General features: G+C 36.2%; 1 protein-coding gene across 11 annotated transcripts in view; it reads left to right on the forward strand.

The window, feature by feature from the left end:
• Nucleotides 1-25,292, forward strand: part of PDLIM5 (PDZ and LIM domain 5) — a 206,859-nt gene that overhangs the window by 159,388 nt on the left and 22,179 nt on the right. For all 11 annotated transcript variants that reach the window (XM_017542411.1, XM_037743427.1, XM_037743428.1 and 8 more), the window contains one exon: nt 16,837-17,011. In XM_017542411.1, coding sequence (XP_017397900.1) covers nt 16,837-17,011 — 175 coding nt within the window. The remainder of the gene's footprint in view (nt 1-16,836; nt 17,012-25,292) is intronic.

Raw genomic sequence — 25,292 nt, forward strand, 5'->3', positions numbered from 1 at the left:
TTGATCCCTCCCCAGCCTGCAAATCACCAAAGAGTGACTGTTACCATTGATGTTATTTTAAATCGTCCCTGGGTATTTGTGAATAGCTGGTTCCAGGACTCCCACCAGTACCAAAATTTGAGACTGCTCAAGCCCCTGATGTACAGTAGTGCAGTATTTGCATATAACCCACGTGTATCCTCTCGTATATGTTCAGTCATCTCTAGATTACTTATAATACCTAATATAAGGTAAGTACTATGAAAATCGTTGTACTGTATGTATGTATGTATGTATGTATTTGAGACAGGGTCTCCGTCTTTCACCCAGGCTGGAGTGCAGTGGCACAATCTCAGCTTTTTACAACCTCTGCCTTCCAGGCTCAAGCCATCCTTCCTGCCTCAGTCTCCTGAGTAGCTAGGACTATAGGTTTGCACCACCAGCCAGCTAATTTTTGTATTTTTTTTGTAGAGACAGGGTTTTGTCATGTTTCCCAGGCTGGTCTCTAACTCCTGTTTTTTTAAAAAAAGTTTGAAAGTCACTGATTTAAGTAAATGTCTCATTTTTTTGTGTGTCTATTGGGTGATGACTATGGTAGTTTTGAAGTGATGGGCCAAAAAAAAAAAAAAAAGGAAAAAGGCTACATTGAAATGACTCACTGAAATTTTAAGACACTGCCAGTGTACTCTGAGCTGGTCATGGGTTTCTGTTACCTCTACTGAAGTTTCAGCTTTAACTCTTAGATCATTTCACTTGTGGTATTATGTGGCCTATGATACCCAGAAGTCTTTGAATAACCCAGTCATGCTGTAGCAGTTGATAAATAGGAACTAGGTATGTACATAACAGCATTATAGTGTAGATTGGATTATCTTTTTCTCAGGCATGTAGTTTAACATACGCTACCACACACACAAGCTTGCCAGGGACTGACAAAGAGCCAAATGTCTTAGGATGCAAAATGTCCAAAAGTTCACAGTGGGGATGGAAGTTAATACAAAAAGGTAAGAATCCAAACTCAAGCTTTATTTAAGCTAGCAAGACTGCCTCCTATTCGCCCTGTGTCTTTGGTAATACTTCCATGATTAAGATGCAGTCGTCCCTTTATAAATATGGATTTGAATCTAGAAAAAGATATAAAAGGTAAGATTTTTCTTATGAATCTGGGAGTTGTACTTATTAAAACCTAATTTGAATTCACTACATTTGTATGTCTAATAGGGTTTTATGTTTAAATTTTTCATATTATATATAATTAATAAGCAGTTAGGAACAAAAAAATATGTTTCTGTATTTTTGTAGGTAACCTAATTTCTTATGTGATGTTTTTCTTAGACCCTGTTTAAATTATAGATACCAGATTAGATAAATTTAGTTCATTAGATATAAATGTGTATAAAATACTACTATCTCACAAATGTAATGAAATGATTTTCACAAATTCAATCAGAAAGTAATGAAGAGCCTTTCTATGTTGGAACACATCAGTTTTCTAATTTTGGTTTAATCATATACAAAATGAGAATGATTAATTCATTAGAATATAAGCAATGCCTTGATAGATCAGGACCTGTTCATTGAGTCCAGTTTTCTGACTGGTGGTGGCCCCCCAAAATAGAAATGCCTACCCTTTATGGGTATGAATTTCAGAAGGTTAGCATTTTTGTGAGTTTTTTCCATTTCTTTTTTGTTTTTTTGGAGACGGAGTCTCTATCGCCCAGGCTGGAGCGCAGTAGCACAACCTCTGGCTCCTGGGTTCAAGCGATTCTCCTGCCTCAGCCTCCTGAGTAGCTGGGAGGCGCACACCACCATGCCCAGCTAATTTTGTATTTTCAGTAAAGACAGGTTTCACTATGTTGGCCAGGATGTTCTCGATCTCCTGACCTCATGATCCACCCATCTCAGCCTTCCAAAGTGGTGGGATTACAGGCATAAGCCAGTACACCCGGCATCCATTTCTTTATTAAAATAAAGACCTTAAACACATCTCCTATAGCATTGTTGTGAAATGAAATGATGTAACTAGGTCGTAGATACCTGGTACTTAGAGGATACTCAGAGGTTAACTTTCTATGCCTTTATTCCTTTTCTTGATGGCATTAATAACTTACATTGTTACTGTCCAACAAAAACCAGTTCTCATGTGATGTCCCTACCTGGAAATGTTTGGGGCTGTCTGCTGCCTATGGTCAAAATGCTTAGCTTCTTAACAGAACTTTCAGTCCCCTTGCAATTTCAGGCCAACCTTCTTCTCCAGCTTCATTTTATAATACTGTTCCCTATAGTCCACTCACACTGAAGTTCATGAGTTCATATCATTCCTTGGCACACACTTCTCTGCTTTGTACAAGCTGCTTCTTTTACTTGAAATGCTTTTCCATCCCTTCTACCCCTGACAAACTTCTCTTTACCCTTTAAGACCAGCTGTTACCCCTTCGTGATGCTTTCTTGAGCCCCCTTGTTATCTGTTCTTTTTCTATGCTCCTACAAAAGTTCAATAACGTCTTTATTATAGCATTCATCTTGTTCATTTTAATTGTTTATGTAGGTGTCTTTTACCACTGTTTTTAGATTCATTCCTTTGAGGACAGGGTCATACTGATCACTATTGTACAGCACCTAAACAATGCCTGGCACAGTTTATAGGCCTTCAGTAAATATCCCTGAGAAAGTGAATGGGTGGAGAAGTCAGTTGTCTTATTTAGGACATCATACGATCTGAAGGATGCAGAATTCATCTGCCAAGATAGATCTGTCCTCCTACCAAACTTGAAATTCCAACAACAGTCATTGAAAAGGTAGGAACACTGTCTGCCAAAGGCTGCTGTTAGAAAATAAGCATGTTGCTAAGGAGAAAGGAGCTCCATTCTCCTTGAAGCATTTAACTCTCTTAAGAATGAAGATTGTGAATGTAAGCAGTACTATAACTAGTAATATATTGTTTATTTTTGGAAATTAAAAAATAATGACAGTTGTAAAGCACTATAATAGGAATTTTTTTTTTTCTCAAAATACAAGGGCCGGGCACTACTGTGGCTCACACCTGTACTCCCAACACTGTGGGAGGTAAAGGCAGGAGGATCACTTGAGGTCAGGAGTTTGAGACCAGCCTGGGCAACATAGTGGGACCTGCATCTCCACAAATTAAAAAAAAAAAAAAGTTGGCTAGGCATAGTGGTGCACACCCATGGTCCCAGCCACTCAGGAGGCTGAGATGGGAAGATCTCTTGAGCCTGCGAGGCAGAGGTTGCAGTAAGCCAAGATTGTGCCACTGCATTCCAACCTGGGTGACAGAGCTAGACCCCCATCTAAAAAAAATGTTATAATTTACTGCACATAAGCAACAAAGCAGTGGAGTACATAGGAAATACTAGAAATGTGGGATCACCCATTTTGTCATTGTGGACAAATTAGCTGGGATGCAAAGCACGGGTATATAATATAGAAATCATCAAAAAGGGCACAAAGAAGAGTCAGATCTGATTATGAGTCCCAGGTCAGAAGGCATGGAGGTGCAGATGAGTGGAAAGGGAAGAAAAAGACTTAGATAAAGTTCCGAGGAAACAATCTTGAGGTAAAATATATATTTGTTTATAGTAAAGTCCTATTTTATGCAGAAATAATATTTTAATGCCTAAAACAAAATTTCATGTAGTCAACTACCCTTGAACATTTTTAGGAGGAGGCCAATTTGGAGACGGAGCAACATATGCAAAAACTAAGAGATTTTGGCTTTGGGTAGGAAGGACAAGTAGTTCAGTATATTCAAGACTGTCTAGTGGCCCAGAGAGAAGGTTGGATGGATTAATGGTGGCTTTGAATATAAAAGTGTGGACTTGATGCTGAAAGGAACCTATTAAAAGATTTATAAGCTGGAAGTGGCAAAATCAGACTTGAATTATTAAAAGATTATTATAGCATTAATGTGTTTAAAAGATCATCATGACTTCATTGTAGAGATTAAGATTGGAGTCCTAGAGACCATTTAAGAAGTTGTTGAGGTAATCCAATCTGGAGATATGAAAATGAATATTGCCCTGGGCAGTGGCAGTGATTTGGAGGGAATTCCCTGGGCAGGAGAACTGCAAGGTATTTACACTTTTACCTAACTGGGCTGCCGGTTTTAACCACTGCCCTCCCTGGGAGCTTGACTGTGTATCCTCTGTTAAAACACCAGTGGAGGATTGTATTCGTTTATAGCATACTAGAATGCTACCTTCATACTTTGTGTGTACACACAACTCCCGGTTGAGCCCTGTTTACTCTCATATCCCTGGTGTTGACAAGAAATTAGTAGATTTCTTCTTATTATTAAAGGTGCCCATGGAGGCAGGCATTCTGCTAAGGAAAATAAAAGCATATATTGATATTAGTTGATATTATGGTGACATACTCAAGGCCAGTAGTTTTTTATCATTTAATATTAGACATTCTTAACCTCTGATACTCTGTATTGAACAGATACCAATTTCCCTATGCTCTTGTTAAGGCATCATTCACTTTATATGAATTAGGTGTTATATATATAAGCTTTATCTTAGTGATATGCTTTTCTCTATGAAACAGTTTTGATATGTTGTAAAGACAAAGGATCTTAACTGACAAGAATGTGAAAACAAAAGTTGGTGATTCTTTTTTAGGATATAAGTTGTTTTGTGTTTTGAAGAAGCATGATACAAGTAAGCTATAAATATAAAAGTTGTGACCATTTGAAGGTCTTTTGGGGACACTGTAAATTTCTTTTGATCAAACGAAAAAGGGAAAAAGATACAAACTTGCTTTTCAAAATGAATAGTTAATTTTTGCTTCTCTTGTACCCTATCTGAGGAGTTCTCACCATCCCTATTTCAGGAAGTGTATTTTCCTGAGTCAAAAGACAGTATCAGTGAATATATTTAAGGAGGACTATATGTCTTAGGGATGGGATAGAAAGGATTCTTTCCTTGGATAATAGGGAGCATCAAGTAACTGGCAGCTGCTAAGATCTGTTTCAAGTAACATTTTCTTTGCATCTAAACTCCATTTTTGAAATTTAGATCATTTGGCTAAGATTGTAGTTAATGTGGGGTTTTTTTTCCTTTTAAATCATACCCTGCTTCTGGTGTATGCCACATTTAGCAAGAAAGAAAAGCTTATTTATTTCATTATGGACTGAGCTTTGGAGAGATCTGATATGTTGTTTCATTTTTTTTTTTTTTTTGAGAAAGACTCAAATATATTTGTGAGATTTGATTAGATCAAAGACTGAATGATGTGCATCTCAGTTATAAGTGAATATAAATTCTATCTTTTATTTGAAGTCTAAGGGAGATAGGGGTGAGAAAGGAAATTGCTGTTTCTACAACCATCCCAAATTTCATTGTAGGCTTTGCACTGCAGTAATAAATCAAGATAACTAGATTTGCTTAGCTAAGATGGATAGATTTATTGGTTCCATTTTAAAATTTTTATATGAATAAGTAAACTGCTACCAGTTGCGTGTATTTCATCTCTTCTAATGTTTTATTGCCATCTGCTCCCCTGCATTTTGACATCATTAAACTAAACAGCCCACTTGCCATAAAGCCCTGACTGGAGCTGTCCATTGTCAAAACTGGGGTGTGAAACATGTAAATATTCCCATCTCCTCACATAACAAGTAGATTTTTGTTTCTGATTCTCAGGAAAAAATAAAAGTAACAACCATTAATTGCTTGCTTTTTTTTCTTCTAAATGTTCCTTCATTGAAATTTATTTCCGTGTTAGAAGCTTTCCAGTGCTGATGCAAGGGCCCATCTGTGAAAACTATTCTTTCTCCCCATTTTCTTCTCATTCTGAGATTAAAATATTAAACCTTTTATAAAGGTAGACATATAGATTTGTTCTCATATATGCTTTTCATAAAGAACTATTCTTATTAATAGATGTGTATGGTTTAAACCAAGGATTGGCAAACCGTGTTCCTTGGTCACATCTAGTCCACCACCGATTTTTGTGAATGAAGTTTCATCGGAAAACAGCTACAGTACAGTTGTTTACATATTGTTTGTGGGTGATTTCATGCCACAGTGGTAGAGTTGAATAGTCGCAAGAGTCTGTGAGCCCCATGAAGCCTAAAATATTTATTCTCTGGCTCTTTACAGAAAAAGTTTTGTTAACATTGGTTTTAAAGCCCATGAATAAGAATAATGATGTCTGATAATTCTGTATAGTAGTTGCAGACTTTATTGACAGCCATCAGCAGTCTTGGTAACGCTAGTCCTGAGATACTATGATTTCCTATTTGCTTGTCTGTAGCGCCTTTAAGAAGATTAACTTTTTCTAGGCAGATATCTTATCCTTAAGTGTATCTTCCATGCCAGAAAAATTCTTACGTCTAAAACATTTCATGTACTACGTAGTTGTTGAATGAGTGGATACTTTTTTAACTATGGAAGATCTTGTGTCAGAGTGTAATAATAATTGACACTTAAGAAGCATTTCTTACACATTCAAAGAAGTGTAAGTCAACACTTTTACTACCTCATTTAATCCTCTCACCCTTTGAGGTAGTTATTATTGCTGTTTTACAGAGAAGGTAACTTAAGACACAGAATGATGACATTTCTAACATCACAGCTAGAAAGCCCAGAGCTAGTAGCCTGTATATTTTAAATTTTAGTTTTTATGCTAGATGTGCTGCTGCTTCTACCATGAAAAAGCTGGCCCACCATCTCTGCTTTTAAAAGATACTAAATTCAAACATAACTTTGAAAAATGATAAAGTATCATTTGTTTTGGAGAGCTAATGACTTTGAGAGATATCTTAGAGAATTAGTAATAGTAATAGAAATGTAAGGAGTACCCCTTTTTTAAATTTTATAATAACTTGTATTCATCATTAGAGACACTGTGGATATTGACATGGAGAAATCTTAAAATTTCTTTTTTTTGTCCTGCTTCATTTTTTTTTTCCTTACATGATTAGAACTCTATTTATAGGGCAACTTCAACCTTAGATACCTTTCTCCTTTATTTCTGAAACTAGGCTGCTTTCTCATTTATATAAATAGTTGAAAATTGGTGGGAAAATAGTAAAAGCCAATTTCGTTAAGCTTTCATGTTACTTTGGAAATAAGACATGTTAGAACTCTAGGCATAATTTGAGTATAAAATAATTTTAATGTATGTCCTTACAGTTTTCCCATCTAAATATGAAAAAAATTTTACAAATTTAATATTTTAAATACATTCTATGCTTACAGAGTCTGTATAAGTTTACCATTGATCCTGTTTAGTATTCCTGGGATCATAAATTATGTCTCAGTTTTGTTTTTATTCTTTTAAAAATATTTTACCTGAATTTTATTATTTTTTATTTCTTTTCCTTTGTTCTTTTTTTTTTTTTAAGAAAATGAAGCACATTGGCCTCCTACAATAAAAGCATAGACTTGTCTTTTCACTCTAAGTATAAAATGGAACAGTGATATTTAGATGATTTAGAAAACTGTGTATATTGTAATAAGTAATTTGTTGACTTCATTGAATTCTAATAGAACCACATATGTTAAGATCTCTTATCTTTATCTTCAAGGTACATACTGGGTTTCTTTTACTTGTATCTCTGACCAAATGGAAGTTTTCTGTGTAAGGTCAGCTGGGAGAAAAAGGCAAGTCTGTGTGTACTGAATTTTGATGATGTGTGATATAAGAAATTAAAAAGAGAAGTGAATGTAATACAAATCCCCACACTCACTTTAATTAAGATATTGTAGATCCAGTTTAATCTGGGTTCTTAAAGTTGAAAGGCTGGTTGCTAATGGAAGAAGCTAACCTCCTGAAGATGTGGAAATATTTGATACTTAGCCTTGGGCGCACCTGTTTCCATTTTTTATAGCGTACATACCAGCATTCTCCACTGCTTAGAGAAATGGTAATATTTTAATCTGTCCAATTTGCTTTTAATCACTGAGTAAAAAAAAACAAATCCTGATTTCATTTTTTAAAAATTGCACAAACGTCTCCAGAATGTACTTTCCTCTGATCCCAGATCTTGGCTTAACTTCCTCCATTTCTGTTGGATGTGATTTCATGCCTAGATTATGAAGAGTAGACTGTTGTTTAGGCTTTCAACATAAGGAGCTTGACAGACAAAATGCACATATTCTGTGCTTCTCTTGGCCACCATCTGTTTGCAATGGCTGGGGAAGGGGCAGGGAAGAAAGCACTTGCTGCACACAATAAAATGCAAGCATGTTGCCATGACTGCTACCCAATTTAGTATGTATAAAATTGCTACCATACCATTGAGAAAATATTTCCTGAGATGTTAAATTACAATACTCTATCTCCCCAAGAGTGCCACTTTGATGTAGCCCAGTTATTTATACAAGCACAACATTAGCCTCAGTGTTTTTATCAAGAACGCCTCTTGCAGTTGAGCCAGTTGTTTTTCACACCATAAAATCTCACATATGACTTCTGCCTTGTTGGGGCTGTAAACATTTGTCAGGGGGAGTATTAGTATCCATTGATTTTTTTCTTTCTCTTTTCTTCTTCTTTTTTTTTTTTTTTTTTTGAGATGGAGTCTTTCTCTGTCACCCAGGCTGGAGTGCAATGGCTCAATCTCAGCTCACTGCAATCTCTACCACCTGGATTTAAGCAATTCTCCTGCCTCAGCCTTCCAGTAACTGGGATTACAGGCATCTATGCCTAGCTAATTTTTGTATTTTTTCGTAGAGACAGGGTGTCATCACGTTGGCCAGGCTGGTCTCAAATTCCTGACCTCAAGAGATCCACCTGCCTCAGCCTACCAAAGTGCTGGGATAATAGGCATGAGCTACTGCACCCAGCCTAGTATCCATTGATATTTTCAATATCAGCCTTTCTTCTGACTTAATGAGAATGAAGTATTATAGGATTTTTAAAATAAGGAATCAAAATATGTTTTACGATTATTCCTAGATTTGTCCCCATAACTTCCTTTGCTGCTTTATCTTAATCCAAATGTAGTAGTTGAAATATTCACCTCCTCAAAGTCCGTTTGTCCTTAGCAAAAGTATTAGATCTATAATTATGTTTCTCGTTCTGTTGCCCAGGCTGAAGTGCAGTGATGTTATCACAGCCCGCTTCAACCTCAAGCTCCTGGACTCAAGTGATCCTCCTGCCTCACACCCCTGAGTAACCAGGACTATAGGTGCATGCCACGATGCCCAACTAAGTTTTTTTTTGTTTGTTTTTTGTTTGTTTTTTTTTGGAAACAGAGTCTTGCTCTGTCATCAGGCACCAGGCTGGAGTGCAGTAGTGCGACCTTGGCTCACTGCAACCTCTGCCTCCTAGGTTCAAGCAACTCTCCTGCCTCAGCCTCCTGAGTAGCTGGGACTACAGGCGTGCACCACCACACCCAGCTAATTTTTGTATTTTTTAGTAGAGACAGGGTTTCACCATGTTGGCCAGGATAGTCTTGATCTCTTGACCTCATGATCCGCCCCGCTCAGCCTCCCAAAGTGCTGGGATTACGGGCCTGAGCCACCACACCCAGCCCCAACTAGGTTTTTGTTTTGTTTTGTTTTTAGAGATTCAGGTCTCACTGTGTTGCCCAGGCTGGTCTCAAACTCCTGGCCTCAAGTGAGCCTCCTGCCTTAGTTACCTAAAGTTCAGGGATTGCAGATGTGAGCCACCACACCTGGCCACATTTCTCTTCTAAAGCAATTTATATAAATTCTCCTAAATGTTTCGCAAAACGTGAAGAATACAGCCTTTTATCCGTATGTTTTATTTCAGGAACTTTACAGCCATTAATTATAATGGCTAAAAAGTTTGGGCAGCCAGGTTTCTGAAAATAAAGTAGTATTTCTCTAAGAAACTAATATTTTACAGAATACATGAAGGGCTTAAAAGTGATAATCTAAGTTATTAGAGACTTCAAGAAAAATAAAAAAATAACACCTTCGTACATTTTTCCTAAATTTATTCTAGCAAGCTCAGTAAGGAAATTAAAATAGCAGAAATAAATCATCTCAACTATCACTATCCCTCCTCCAAACTGGTCCAGAAGTTAGTACTACCAGGTTTAAATCACATTTAAGGAGCTCTGACTTCATATTTTAATGGATCAAGACATTAACTGGCAAAGAGCTTAGCACACAGTAGGGACTTAATAGATAATTATTGATGAATTAATGCATAAGGACATAAGCTTTGGAGTCAAATAGATATGGTTTTGGGTCCCAGATTCTCTCCTCTCCTCCACTCGTTTCCATGACATGCTCTCCTGGTTTTTCTCCTGTCTCTCTGTCAGTCCTGAGGTATTTGTTATTTGCTTTCTGCCTAAGGAGCTCTTCTGTTTTCATGCTGCACTTTCCCTGAAACAGTCTCGTTTACTCCCACAGACTCAAATGTCATCATTATGTTGGTGACTCTTGAATCAATTCTTCTAGCTTAGATATTTCTCTTGAGTTTTTTAATTCAATAAATTATTTGTACTAGATGGACCACAGGCGCCTCCAACTTGAACATACATGTACCATCCTCCCCTGTGAACACATGCATAGCATAGTGCCTGCCTCATTATCGGCTCTTGGTATAAACTTGTGAGTGAAAGATATCTGCAGGTAAACTCAGTATTTTTCCACCTTTCTAGCACTTGTCCCACTATAACATAACAGACTTTACTTTCCTGTAACTTTCTTTAAACTCAGTAAAGGCAGAAATCATATTTGTCTTGTCCAAGTCGGTAGAGCCAGCACATTTTTTGGCACACAGTAGTTGTTCAAAAAACATTTGCCCCATTTCATGATTCTACATGTTTTAGGACAAGTTACTTATCCTTTCAGAAGTTTATATTTTTGATCTATTAAATAGTGACAGTACCTTGAAATATTGTTGTAAAGATGAAACAATTAAGTTATTTTCTCTTCAAAACTTTTACTATAGAAGAATATTCAAATATATGTATCTGCACTCCAGCCTGGGGAACAGAGTGAGACCTTGTCTCTAAAAAGTTTTTTAAATAAAAAACAAAAAAAAATTACCGTGTTGGGGCGGGTGCAGTGGTTCACCCCTGTAATCCCAGCACTTTGGGAGGCCAAGGCAGGTGGATCACGAGGTCAGAAGTTCAAGACTAGCCTGGCCAAGATGGTGAAACCTCGTCTCTCTAAAAATACAAAAATTAGCTGGGCACAGTGGCAGGCACCTGTAACCCCAGCTACTCGGGAGGCCGAGGCAGGAGAATTGCTTGAACCCGGGCAGCAGAGATTGCAGTGAGCCAAGATTGCACCACTACACTGCAGCCTGGGCAATTGAGTGAGATTCCATCTCAAAAAAAAAAAAAAAAAAAAAAAAAAAAAAAAAAAAAATTATTGTGTTGGGAGATGTGTGGTAGGCAAAATAATGCCCCCTCCAAAGATGTCCATGAACACAGACCTGTGACTATGTTATATGACAAAAAGAAATGAAGTTTGCAGATGGAGTTAAGATTGCTTATCAATTGGCCCTAAAAATGGGGAGACTATTTTGCTTTGACCCACTGTAATCACAAGGGTCTTCAAAGTGGAATAGCAGGGAGGCAGAAGAGAGGATCAGAGAGGTACTAAGTGAAAACAATTCGACCCATGATTGCTGGCTTTGAAGATGGTGGAAGGGGCTTTGGAAACAGAGAATTGGACAGTCTCAGTTTCCCTAGAGCCTTCAGAGAGAAAAACAGCCCTACCACCACCTTGATCTTGACCCAGTAATATCTGCGTAGGATAACTGTTAGGTTTAGGTATAAATTTGTGTTGTTTTTAAGCCAGTAAGTTATTAGTAATTTGTTACAGTGGCAATAGATAGCTAATAGACAATCAAATAATCAGAAAAAAAATTGAAAATTGGGTGTTTTGTGATATTAAGAAATATTTTTAAGTGTGATAACAGTATTATGATTATGTTTGTTATAAAAGAGTACTCTTTTAGAGATTATATTACAATGTAGATTAAATGACATATCTTGAATTTGTTTCATAATAGTTCAGACATGGCAGGGAGCAAGTGGGATATTAATGAAACATGATCAATTATGAAGCAATGATTAACAAAGCTTGATTTTTCCTTTTATTAAGTTGTACTAGTTTTTAAATAATGAATTGGTTCCGTAGCATCCTCTACAGATAAGCAAAGTGGATTTTAAAAAAAAATCTAGAATCATAAACTCATAGACTTAGATATATTTGAAGTATTTCCATCCATTGTAGCTACTATTTTTATTTTTCTTAATGCTCAAACTGTACCATCTACTTCTTCTGATTATTTTGATGCAACTCTAGTAGTCTTCAGTATTTTCCTTGCTCTATAATTTGGCCATAAAAGAAGCCAATATTTAGTGAAAGTTGCTCAAGCTTAAGGCTAAAAAGGAAATCTTGAGTCAAGAATCAACTTCCTCCTAATGTTCTCATCGTAACAGCTTCCTGACTTGCTCATTATTCAGTTCGAATAAGTCACATTTTTTGTGACTTACATTCCTAGATTGTGAAATGAGGCTGATTCAGTGCTCCTGTTTAATGTTATCATTAGAACTTAAGAGAAAAAAAACACATCATTATGAACAAGTAGATTCTCATCCTTAAGCGATCTCTAAAGAGGAGTACTTTTTTTTTTCCTACATAGAAGTAGATGGTTTTTGTAGTGGGTTCAATGCATTTGAAGCATTTTGGTCAATGTGTTACCCATGGAAGACTGGTTTTCTTAGTATGGTAGTGTAGTTCTCTCCAAAATCGTAATGGAAGCAGGGCTCATTTATGGTACTTCCCTCTCCCAAGATTTCACCCTCTTACATTTCCCTCTTCCACGTAAGCCAAGTGAGCAGCGACTAGGAGGCTGGCACTTGACTGCTCAAAGATTGCCCATTCCTGTGCTAGAGTGGTGAGAAATTCAGTCTGAAGAAATGAAACATCACTTTATTCATACGGGAAATAACTGTGCCTTGGAAATGTTCAGGACTTGGTAATTAATAGAGCTTGTATAGCTTTGTGTGCGGGCCAATGTGCTAGCAACACAGCAACAAATGGAGGTGTGAGAATTTATTTCACTTCCAAAGTGGTTAAAATGGGGCAGTAACAGAAAGCAAAGCTTTTCTTCCCAAGAAAGGAATAGCAGTAGAGCTGAGAGCCGTTTTATGTGTGTTTAAGATACAGTCACATGTTTCATGTTTAAGAATGGCTTCTCATGCTAAGTAAGTTAGTTCCCCGTATACCTTCTCCTTGAGGTATGGGCCACATGGATTATGTCCCATTTTACAATGACTGATAGAGAATTACAACACTCTTTCATTGCTTAAAGTGTCTCAGTGACTCAGTACTTTAGAGCTTATGCATAATTAATGTGATAAAATAAAGGCATATGCTAGATGAAAGGATTTGGCTTTCTTTGAGGTCTGATTTTCAGATTTTCCAATTGGTTACATTCCCATTATTTGAAATCCTGAATCTAATCCACATTTTTAAAGTATCTATCTGTATAGTCTTCTTTACAAATGCAAAAAAAAAAAAAAAAGGAAAAAGAAAAAAAGATTGGGAATCTTCCTTTTTTCATTTAATTGATTAAATATTATTTCTTCATCTTTTTTTGTAAGGCAATTTTCTGGCTGTGGGTAGGAAAAAGCATATAGAGTTTGTACTCATTTTTAAGTAATTAATAATTTAGGAGGAAAAGATATTGGCAGGATATTGATAAACAGCTAATAAATTATACAGGTGAGGAGTGTTACTTCTGGCTGGGGTGGTCAGAGAAGACTTTGGAGAAGTCTTCTCCAAAATGAAATTTCTATGGGCCTTACAGAATGGGAAAACTGTAAGTAGCAGTGGAAAAAGAGCCATTTCCTTGGCTGAGGGTCACAGAGGTAATGGCTGGTGTGGCATATTCAAGGGATAGTGAATAAACTGTAGCATAGTTTAAGAGCAGACTCTGGAGCCAGACAGCCCAAGTTCAAGACTTTTACATGCTGTGTGACTTTGGGCAGATTTTTAAACCTCTCTTTGCCTCAGATTCCTCATAAATTAAAAAAGTAGTACTAATACCAAAATCACAGGGCTTTTGTAAGGATTTAAGAAGGCCAGGCACGGTGGCTCACACCTGTGGTCCTAGCACTTTGGAAGGCCAAGGCAGGCAGATCACAAGGTCAGGAGTTCAAGACCAGCCTGGCCAACATGGTGAAACCCCATCTCTACTAAAAATACAAAAATTAGTTGGGCGTAGTGGTGGGCACCTGTAGTCCCAGCTACTCAGGAGGCTGAAGCAGGAGAGTTGCTTGAACCTGGGAGGCGGAGGTTGCAGTGAGCCAAAATCATGCCATTACACTCCAGCCTGGGCAACAGGGCAAGACTCTATCTCAAAAAAAAAAAAAAAAAAAAAAAAAAAAACAATATAAAAAAAAAAAAAAAAAAAAAAAAAAAAAAGTACCTTCAAATAGTATGAAATAATTGCACAAACTACATATTAAGTAACTCTAATTTAGTCTGAAGATGATGGCAGTGATATGTAAGGAAACACAAAGGACAAGGTTTTATAGAAGATTGGAGTGGACTCATTGAGGGACTCGACTTTCAGGACCACCTATAGCTTGTAATGAGTTACAGAAGCTTTATTTTAGAAGCAGGAATATGTGATCACAGTAGTGTTTTTGGAAAAATAATGTAGCAGAATAGGTAGAAGAGGAGAGTGGCAGCAGGGAAAGTGGTTAGGAGACTCGCAATAGTCCAAATTTGAGGAATTCAAGACCACAGTTCAAAAGATAGAGGATAGGATTGGATGAGAAAGGAAAGACAGACCTGAGAAAGAAACATTTTCTATGAAACAGCTGTTAGGGTCCGGGGACTAACCCTCGGGGCCATAGGAGGCAGAGTTCTGTGCTACGTGAATGGGAGAATTCAAGCATCTAGGCATTCTTGGCAAGAGCTGGTAATATGTGCAAGAAGAGGACATCCATTTTACATGTCTTGAATTTAAAGATAATAACTGGTGTTAGAGTTGAAAATGCCCTTGAGAATATATATTTGGTGCTCTAGGAGAAATCAGACCTGGATATAGAAATTAAAGATGTACAGAGGTAAGAGTTGGGCTGCATGAGTAGGTAACAAGAAAGAAAGTAGTGTACCAAGTGAATATTACAGTACTTTTCTTCCCCATTTCTATAAGAGAAAGTGTGGGTCTAAGAGAATGGAAACATGTTTCTAGTCCAGTTGACTCACTTGAAACATGGGCAATAGTAGAGATCCCTGGCCTGAAAGTGCCGTTTCATAGATCAAGTGCCAGGCAGCACACTGTAGATGTGCGAAGTGTCTATAAATGCTGGGTTTCTGGATCTGTAATTGCACATTATTGCAAACAGCCTTCATTCGAATAAGGGAGAATTACTATATCAATTAACCTAATTAATCTTTCCCAATTCCAACTATAATATAGATACTGTCCATGTGTATACACATATATATGTCTATTTATGTAAATATATTTGTCTATATAAATACACTCTATTAATTTGTATTATTTGTTTGCTTTCCTTAAAAGTTGTTCCTTTTAGACTATTTTCATGCGCACTTTTTCTCTTCCATTAGTTTTTAATTGCCTGTGGCTGAGGAGCAGGCCATCTGTTGGTTTCAATCCCTCACTGTTTTCTCATTCTGTCACTTATGTATTGATTTCAGTTTATTCATTCATTCATTCTCTCCAGACACTGTTAAGTTGCTAGGGTGATGAAAAAAGACATAATTTCTGCTCTCAGGGGATAGTTGGGGGAAGGAAAGGCACAGAAATATGTAGCAAAAACAGTAATAAAGACATTAACAGAAAATTATGAGAACATAGAAGAGAAACATTTAATCGTGATTATGTGGAGGGGGTTGGAGAGAAATGCAATTCAAGGAGAGTTTTTGGAGGAGTTGATTTCTGGGCTGAGACTTAAACAATAAAGCAGTGGTTACTAGGTAAATAGGAAGAAGGGTAGAAAATGGCGTTACTGATAGTGAAAACAGCCTAAGCATAGATAGACCCATTCACAAGAAAAAGTGAGTCAGTTTAGTGTCGTGGAGCATAAAGTGAAAGGCAACGGGCAGTGTAAGATGATGTTGTGGGGCAAGCAGAGACCGCTCAGGAGCTTTGTATGCAGCACATGGAAGCAGGGACTGCATTCAGGGGTCAAATAGGGAAATCTTTAAATGCTGTTGGGTCAGATTTCAGTCATAGGTGGCAGCGGGGAGGATGAATTTAAGGAGGACAAGACATTTTTGGTAGCTGGTTGAGGTGGGAGATGTTAAGGATCTAAATTAAGGCAGTATTATAGGAATGGGGAAGAGGAGGCGAAGTCAAGAACAATATGTAGTATCAAACCAGCAGGACCTATTACTACAAATGAGGGGGAGGAAGGGCCAAGGATGCTTCTTATATATCTGCTTTCTATTCCTGGGTAATTGGTTGCACAGTCTACTTAGAGAATACAGGAACAGAGAGAATATAGTGAGTTAATTTTTGGTTTTGTTATCTTCAACACATTGGGATTTTTAATGTATCTAATGATTATATTTGGAATTAAATCTGATTAATGGTTAGCAGAGATGTCTAGATAACTAGAAATAACTCACTTTCAACATTCACCTTAACCATCTCCTCTTAGCAGCAGAGGAGATGCTTTTCTTAAAACATTCTATGCATATATCTGTCATACTTCTTTCACTATGTTGGAATCTTTGGTTTTCTTTCCTATTCATTTGCATAGTCACAGCCTGGTGTTTGATTCATCACTTCACTGTAAATGTGAGTGACAGAATAACAAGTGAATAGATTATTATTAAAATAATAATTTTTATTATTTGTTAGGAAAAGTTTATATGTGGCTTATTCTCATTCTGATTCTTCTGTTTTAACTCCTAGTACCTTCCACTGGAAGAATCTCAAACAGTGCTACTTCCTCAGAAGCAGTGGCACCAGCCAACTCAGCTTTGGGACAATCTCAGCCAAGCGACCAGGACACTTTAGTGCAAAGAGCTGAGCACATTCCAGCAGGGAAACGAACTCCAATGTGCGCCCACTGTAACCAGGTCATCAGGTTGGTTGTTTTTTGAAATTTTCTTGAAAGTACTTAATGCCAATTTTTTTTTTTTTTTTTTGCATTTTGAAATATGTGTAATATAATTAGTGAAAATATTCTTGCCATAATCCTATAGAGTACTAATTATTGAGTAGATAAATATGAATATCTATTAGAATCTACTTTAATTAAAGGTAATAGCTCTGTGAAAATAAAAGTACTAATTGTGTTCATTGTCAGTTATCAATTCCTATTAGAACTAAGGAAAAACTGATTTATGTGGTTTTTCAGAGAATAATAAAATTTTAAGACTCAAAGGGACCCTGAAAATCACTTATCCTAATTTCAGTATTCTATAAATTATGGAAGTGAGGACATTCATTTAGATGAAAAATAACTAGTGACATTAAAGAACTTTGAGCCTTAGAGAAAAAGAAGATTAGATTTTTGAGAAGACAGGCACTGAAAGGTACCTTCAGACCTGTTCATAAATGTTTTCGATGTTGAATTAGGTTATGACCTGCTTCTTTAAAATACGTTTTATCTGGGCCTGGTGCAGTGGCTCACGTCTGTAATCCCAGCACTTTGGGAGGCCGAGGTGGGCGGTTCATGAGGGCAGGGGAGCGAGACGATCCTGGCTAACATGGTGATACTCCGTCTCTACTAAAAATTCAAAAAATTAGCCCAGTGTGGTGGCATGCACCTGTAGTCCAAGCTACTCGGGAGGCTGAGGCAAGAGAATTGTTTGAATGTGGGAGGCAGTGGAAGTTGCAGTGAGGTGAGATTGCACCACTGCACTCCAGCCTGGGCAACAGAGCAAGACTCCATCTCAAAAATAAAAAGGCCAGGTGCAGTGGCTCACGCCTGTAAATCCCAGCACTTTGGGAGGCCAAGGTGGGCGGATCACAAGGTCAGGAGATCGAGAGCATCCTGGCTAACATGATGAAACCCCATCTCTACTAAAAATACAAAAATTAGCTGGGTCCTGGTGGTGCGTGCCTGCAGTCTCAGCTACTTGGGAGGCTGAGGCAAGAGTATCCCCTGAACCCTGGAGGCGGAGGTTGCAGTGAGCCGAGATTGCGCCACTGCACTTCAACCTGGGCAACAGAGCGAGACTCCACCTTAAAAAAANTATATATATATATATATATATATATATGTTTTATCCAAATCTATTTCATTGTCTCTTAAGTTACAAGACGAAAAAAGTCTCAGAGACCTTAAGAATGCACTGTACTGCAGCTTATTGAATCTCCGAGTATTTCTGAATAAGGGGCTTTTAGAATGCTGGCAGTGTAGGCAGCGATGCTGATTGCAGGCATCCCACTGCAAGGACCTGTGCACTTTGTGAGTTGCCTTGTTGGCAGGAACAAATGATCCTTTAAAGTGATTTTTTCAGACTCTCTTCTTTTTAAACTTGTCCTACTTTGAGATAATTGAAACAATGACTTCTCTGAAGTTGAATAAGATTAAAACTTAATTACATTTTCATCTCTTCTATTATATAATTATAGCATAATGTTTCTAGGTAATATTTAAAATGGAGCCAGGAAACCTCAATACTTCATTTAAGAATCAAATATAAATACTCCTCTCTTTAGCCTACTATTAATTAAATAATATATATTTCAAGAACATAGCACACAGTGTGTCATTCAAAATTGAATAGATTTTTTTTATTTTAAAAGTAGTCAGTGTTCATTATGACATTTAAAAAACGTAAAAACACAGAAAACAAAAAACAAAGTTCACACATAATCCCACCTCCCAAGGTAATTGTTACTACTATTTTCTTTCAGACTTTTAAGACATTCACTCATAAGGACAGATACTATTTTACAAAAATGGAATAATAACGCAGTATTTTGTCAGCTGTTATTTTTCATTTAAATTGTATTTTTCAGAGTGAGTGTCTGCTTAGTAAGAATGAGCCAGCAGCAGTGGGAGTAGTAATAGTGGTTATGAGGAGAAAGGGAAAATCAGTAGAGGTTTCCCAAGTCTAGTTCAGTATTCAACACACAGGAGGCATTCAGTAAATGTTTAACTGCATAGATCATGCCTGACTCTAGACCCATTCATCATTTAGGCCATAATGTCAATTTGGTTAGTCATTTTCCTAAAAGTACTAGTGTGGGGTCTCTGTCTTACAGAAATATTTAATATAAGATCAAGTATATTGCTACTTTATCCTAATAAAGAAAGCAATGTTTTAATTACTACCTGCATTTAGCTGTTATATTTTTGGTTTAATACCAATAAAATAGAAACAAACTCTGACTTGTAACATTGCTCCTATAAGTTATAGTACTTTGGTTACCTAGACTGATGCTTAGGGAAACTATATTCTGGATAAAAACACCCTTTGTGGAGACAGGAGTCTCTGCTGTTATTTGTATGTATTGTAAGCAAGTAATTACTGGGTGAGTTAACAAAGTGTCATACCACATCATTTGCTGATTCATGTTGTCTAGTTATCAAATTTCATGATATCCTGTAACTACCACTTCTAGCACTTCTAAAAAATGTACTTAGTATGGAGAAAATACGAAGATCAAAGTAGAAATAACATTCACCACCCCTACCTGCCTTGGTTTTAAATTTAATGCCAGGCCAGGATGCAATTTTAATATACAATCATCCTGCCATGTAAAATAAATATGTATTATGCCGACATGAGTAGCCATCATTTATTGCTCCCTCATCTGTTAAACTTTATATTGTTCTGAATTATCCAGTACTTGTTATCAGTTAAGCATTAAAGCTTCATTTACTAAGAAAGTTAATAGGAATGGGGATTAGTTCATGTCAAGATCATGTAACAGTAATTAACATAGCACATTTGCCTGGTGCTCAAATGCTTAAGCAGCTTGAATCTATTGTGGTCAGTTCAGAGGCCTACTCAAAGCATAATTCTAGTTCTTGGCCTCAGTGTCAGTATTGCTTACCAAAGCAAGAAGGCTTTAGATCAAGTGACATTCTCTTGGACACCTGTTTTAAAAACAAGCTGCAGTTTCAGGCTTGATACTTTCAATGCAGAGTATTGTATCCTGGAAAGCTTGGAGAAGTTTAAATTCGTAATTTACATTGTGAGTTTTCTACTAAGTAATTTATATTATTTGTACTAATTTATGTTGTTTTGTTTTATATTTACTTTTCAATATTTCAAATTTGCAAAGAAACTTTTTATGTAAAGGCAAACTAAAGCACCTTTTATGTTTTATTCTGTTTTTTCAGCAGAGTTGATTGTTCTAGAAAACCTCAGAAATCTGAATGTTAGAACTGAACTGGTTATCTCTTTATAGAACACATTCAATTTAAAATTCCATAGCTAATCTTATTTGGATCTGATGTTTAAAATTTTTTGATTTATTTGAATTGTGAAAAGTTTATGGATGTTTTGCCTAAATTATATTATGGTGACATCACTTTGACTAGCTACAAATGAATAGGAAGTTACATTTCAGGAACTTATATTGAAGCTTTAAGTTTGCTATGGGACATTTCCAGTCAAATTATGATAGAAGTACCATTTCTTTGACTCATACTTGTGAATAGATTAACTGTAGGAATGCTAGGATAATAGAGAAACGTAGAAAATCAGGTAGTTGCAGCCAAAACCACATTTCACTTTCCCTGGTAGAATGGGCTTATGAACATTCTAGCTTATTTCTTAAGTGTTAGATCTAGTGACATTAAAATCTATTGACCATTTGTATTACATGGAGTTAACTGAACTATTTATGTTTAGCTTCTTGGCATCTTTGTGAAAGAATTAAGGGGCTTATAGTGTTTGAATTTCTTCTTAATATGGAATGCTTAAATAGCCACATTGCTATTGTTTTGTCTTTGCCTGCAGTATAGCACCAGAAAAACCATATAGAGCCAATCCATTGTTTATTCCAGTGAGAGAAAAAGTTTTAATATTATTGATTTGTTTTTTGCTCAGTGATTTTTAAAATTCTCTCATAAGGAGCACCATCTCAGTTTACCAAGGAAAAGCATGCAGAATTTTTTTGCCTGTTTTAACATTTATGTCAGTCTTTGAGCACCCCTTTATTTATAGGTTTATTTACCATCCCCACTGATTAAGATTTTACTTGAAAATAAAAGGGTTCCTGGCTTAATATATTAGCCCTTGTATTTAAGGAAACAACTGAAGACATTGACCAAGTCTCATAAGCAAGACAGAGACCAAGATTTTACTATTTACTGTTGTGAAAGATTAGAAAGAACATAAATGTGTGCATCTATGTAATGTAATTTTCAGATAATAGTTGTATTAAATGTGTTTTTGTCATATTCCAAATATTGCACTAAGAATTTTGCCTGAATTTTCGTAATAACCCTGTGAGACAGTTGCTATTATTATTCCACTTCAAGGTTGAGAAAATTGAGGCCCAGAGAAGTTATATATTTGCTTGAAGTTGCATATTTAGTAAATAAAAGAACCTGAATTTGAACCCAGATTTGTCTAACTGTAATTTTTATTCATGCTTTTAACTACCACTACATAGCAAAATGTTTATAGTGTCATATTAATATGGCAAAAATGAAATAAGGAACTCAAAAGCATGATTCCAATTTTGTGTAAAGAAATGATACACCAAGACATACATTTAAAAGCCTAACAATGAAAATAGCAAGATAGCTTCTCTATATTGAACATGACTGGTATCATGCCAAGAACTTTAATAGCATCATTCTACTGGATCCCCAAAATAACTCCAAAGAATTAATACTCTTGTTTTTTAAAAATATTTTTATTTCCATAGGTTTTTGGGGAACAGGTGGTACCTGGTTACATGAGTGTTCTTTAGAGGCGATTTGTGAGATTTTGGAGCACCCATCACCCATGCAGTATACTCTGAACCTAATTTGTAGTCTTTTATCCCTCAACCCCTTCCCTTTCTTTCCCCGAGTCCCCAAAGTCCATTATATCATTTTTTATGCCTTTGCATCCTCACAGCTTAGCTCCCATTTATGAGTGAGAACATAACAATGTTTGGTGTTCCATTCCTGAGTTACTTCACTTAGAATAATAGTCTCCAGTACCATCCAGATCGCTATGAATGCCATTAATTCTTTCCTTTTCATGGCTGAGTAGTATTCCTGTGTGTGTGTGTGTGTACACCACAGTTTATTTATCCTCTCATTGATTGATAGGCATTTGGGCTGAGTCTGTATTTTTGCAGTTGTGAATTGTGCTGCTATAAACGTGAATGTGCCAAGTATATTTTTCATATAATGACATCTTTTCCTGCTAGTAGATATATTCTTATGCCTGTTTTATAGATGGGAATATGGAGGCTTAGATTAATTTGTCCAAAGTCACAGAGCTGGTTAAATAATAGAGCCAGGGCTGGAATCCATCTGTTTGATTCTGAAATACTTTCATTAATTCATTAAATATTTATTGAGGGTCCTGTAATGGACTAGGCACTGTTTTATCCCACTGTTTTTAAGAATATAATAGTAAACATTACATATAGGCAGTATGCTTTAGAAAAAAGCCCAAAAGAGAACTGTATCCCAAAATTAGGAATTACAATCCCCAGATAATTGGATTTGCAAAATCTGATGTTTATTTTATTCTCTCTGACACTTTAGTCTTTCTAATTTATTGCACAAGGGTTGTGCGTGTGTTTGTGATGAATAAATATACACACAATGATATATATTACTGTATTAAATCAGAAAAATAGCTTCAGTAAACCTGCCATAACTGAAGAGTATGGCAATGTACTTCCATTCATAGTGTTTGAATGAATCGATGAGAAAGAAGAGAATAGATAATAAACAGGTTGAACAGTTAAATATTCTTATCTCCCCTCTAAAATTATTTTGTACCACATATATGTATTCTTAAACTCATGTAGGTGACCTGGGGCTCAGTTTTCTAGTTTCTCATATAATTGAGTATAAGCAACATTCATCGAGTATTTTGTGTACCACTCTCCTCAGATATCACTGGCACAAAAATCAAGGACATGCTCTTTCCCCTTAAAAGGGTTACTGTTATGAACCAAACTGTGTCTTCTCACCAAAAATTCATTTGCTGAAGTCCCAGCTTCCATATCTCAGAATGCAATTATATTTGAAGAGGGCATTTGTTCTTTAAAGAGGTAAAATGAGGTCAGTAGGGTGGGCCTTAATTAAATGTAACTGGTGTCATTATAAGAGGAAAGAAGACACTGACACACATAGAGGGAAGACCATGTGAGACACATGGAGAACATGACCATCTGTACACTAAGAGGAGAGACCCTCTTGACATTTGACCTTGAACTTTTAGCTTCCAGAACTGTGAGAAAATTCTTGCTGTTGAAGCCACTCAGTCTGCGGCACTTTGTTAAGGCGGTCCTGGGAAAGTAATTCAGTTTATAGTCTAATCAAAAATACAGACAATCAAATCCATAACCAAATTAATATAGTAAGTTAAATAGGGATACATCTAGGATTACATCAGTGCAAGAAGGAGAGGTGAGGATTATCTAACTTTAATAAACCAATTTAGGTTATTTGAAAAGAATGTAAAGCAATAAGATTCAGAAGTCTATTTATAATCAAATCAATATTTTGTACAACAAATGTCCGTTGAAAACTTCTATGAAAATTACCATACTGGCACCATTGTATATATTTTTAGTTTACTCCGTGCTCACACCTGAGCAGTTGGATGTGACTGGAAGGAATTCCACAATCACACTAACCAGTCTCATTTTAAATTCATCACTACTAATCTCAGGTATGTTCTTTCTTTTCCCCAGGTATGTTCTTAATAGTAACAAAAAACTGCTATGTTTCTCTAGCATGTTTAGTTTCCCACTTTCCCCAAAAAACTGATGTTACGTCTTCTTTCTAGAGTCTTAAAATAGAAGGCAATGTTATTGCCTCAGACTTCTAAAATCTCCTTTCCCATCCCTACTATTAGCTGATGACCCTGATTCCTCTTTTACTTTTTTATGTAGGAAAGGGAACCAAAAAGACATACAACATAGAGAAAATGAATAGCAAAATGGCACTAATAAATCCTACTTTATCAGTAGGTTACATTAAACTAAATATGTCACTCACTCCAGCTAAAAGAGAGAGGGGCAGGGTAGATAAAATTATAATATAACTTTACAAGAGACACAGTTTTAAAAAGTGATACAAATATGTTACCAGTAAAAGTATAGAAAAATATATTATGCAAATAGTAACTGAAAAAGTTAGAATGACTGTACAATATCAGATAAAATCGATGTTAAGACAAAAAATATTACTAGAAACAGAGTCTACATTTTATCATGATAAAAAGTTAAATCTATCAAGAAAATATGAGTTATAAACATGTATTTACCTAACAGAGCAACAAAATAAGTGAAACAAAAACTGGCAGAATAGAAGGGAGTAATATATGTAATTCAGTAGTAATAGTTGGAAACTTCAACACTCCACTTTAATTAATGGATATAATTGATGACTGATCAGAAAAACAACAAAAAAATTAGAAATCTTGAATAACACTAAATACCAAGTAGACTTTAACAGATATCTATAGAACATTTCACTCAGCAACAGCAGAATCCGGCAGAATAGGTATTCTTCTGAAGTGTACATAGAACATTCTCCAGGATAGACCATATGTTAAGGCATAAGACAAGTTTCAATAAATTTAAAAGAACTGAAATGATACAAAGTATGCTCTCTGACCAGAATGGAATGAAATTAGAAATCAATAACAGAAGAAAATTTGGGAAATTCATAAATATGTAGAAATAAAAAACACACTCCTTAAACAACTAATGGATCAGAAAAGAAATCACAAGGGAAAACAGAAAATACTTTGAGTGGAATAAAAATGAAAATATGATATAGCAAAACTCATTGAATGCAGCTAAAGCAGTACTTAGAGGGAAATTGATAGCTGGCAAAGTCTGCATTTAGAAGGAAGAACAATCTCAAATCAATAACATTGCCTTCTACCTTAAGACTCTAGAAAAAGATCAAACTAAATCCAAAATATAGAAGGAAGACAAGAACAAAGATTACAGCAGAAATGAATGAAATTGAGAATTTTAAAAAACCAATGAAACTGGCCAGGCATGGTGGCTCACTCCTGTAATCTCAGCACTTTGGGAGGCCGAGGAGGGCAGATCGTGAGGTTAAGAGTTCGAAACCAGCCTGGTTAATATGGTGAAACCCTGTCTCTACTAAAAACATAAAAATTAGCCCGGCGTGGCAGTGCATGCCTGTAGTCCGAGCTACTGAGGAAGCTGAGGCAGAAGAATCACTTGAACCCATGAAGCAGAGGTTG

Source organism: Cebus imitator, unplaced genomic scaffold (assembly GCF_001604975.1).
Source record: "Cebus imitator isolate Cc_AM_T3 unplaced genomic scaffold, Cebus_imitator-1.0 Scaffold144, whole genome shotgun sequence".
NCBI lineage: Eukaryota > Metazoa > Chordata > Mammalia > Primates > Cebidae > Cebus > Cebus imitator.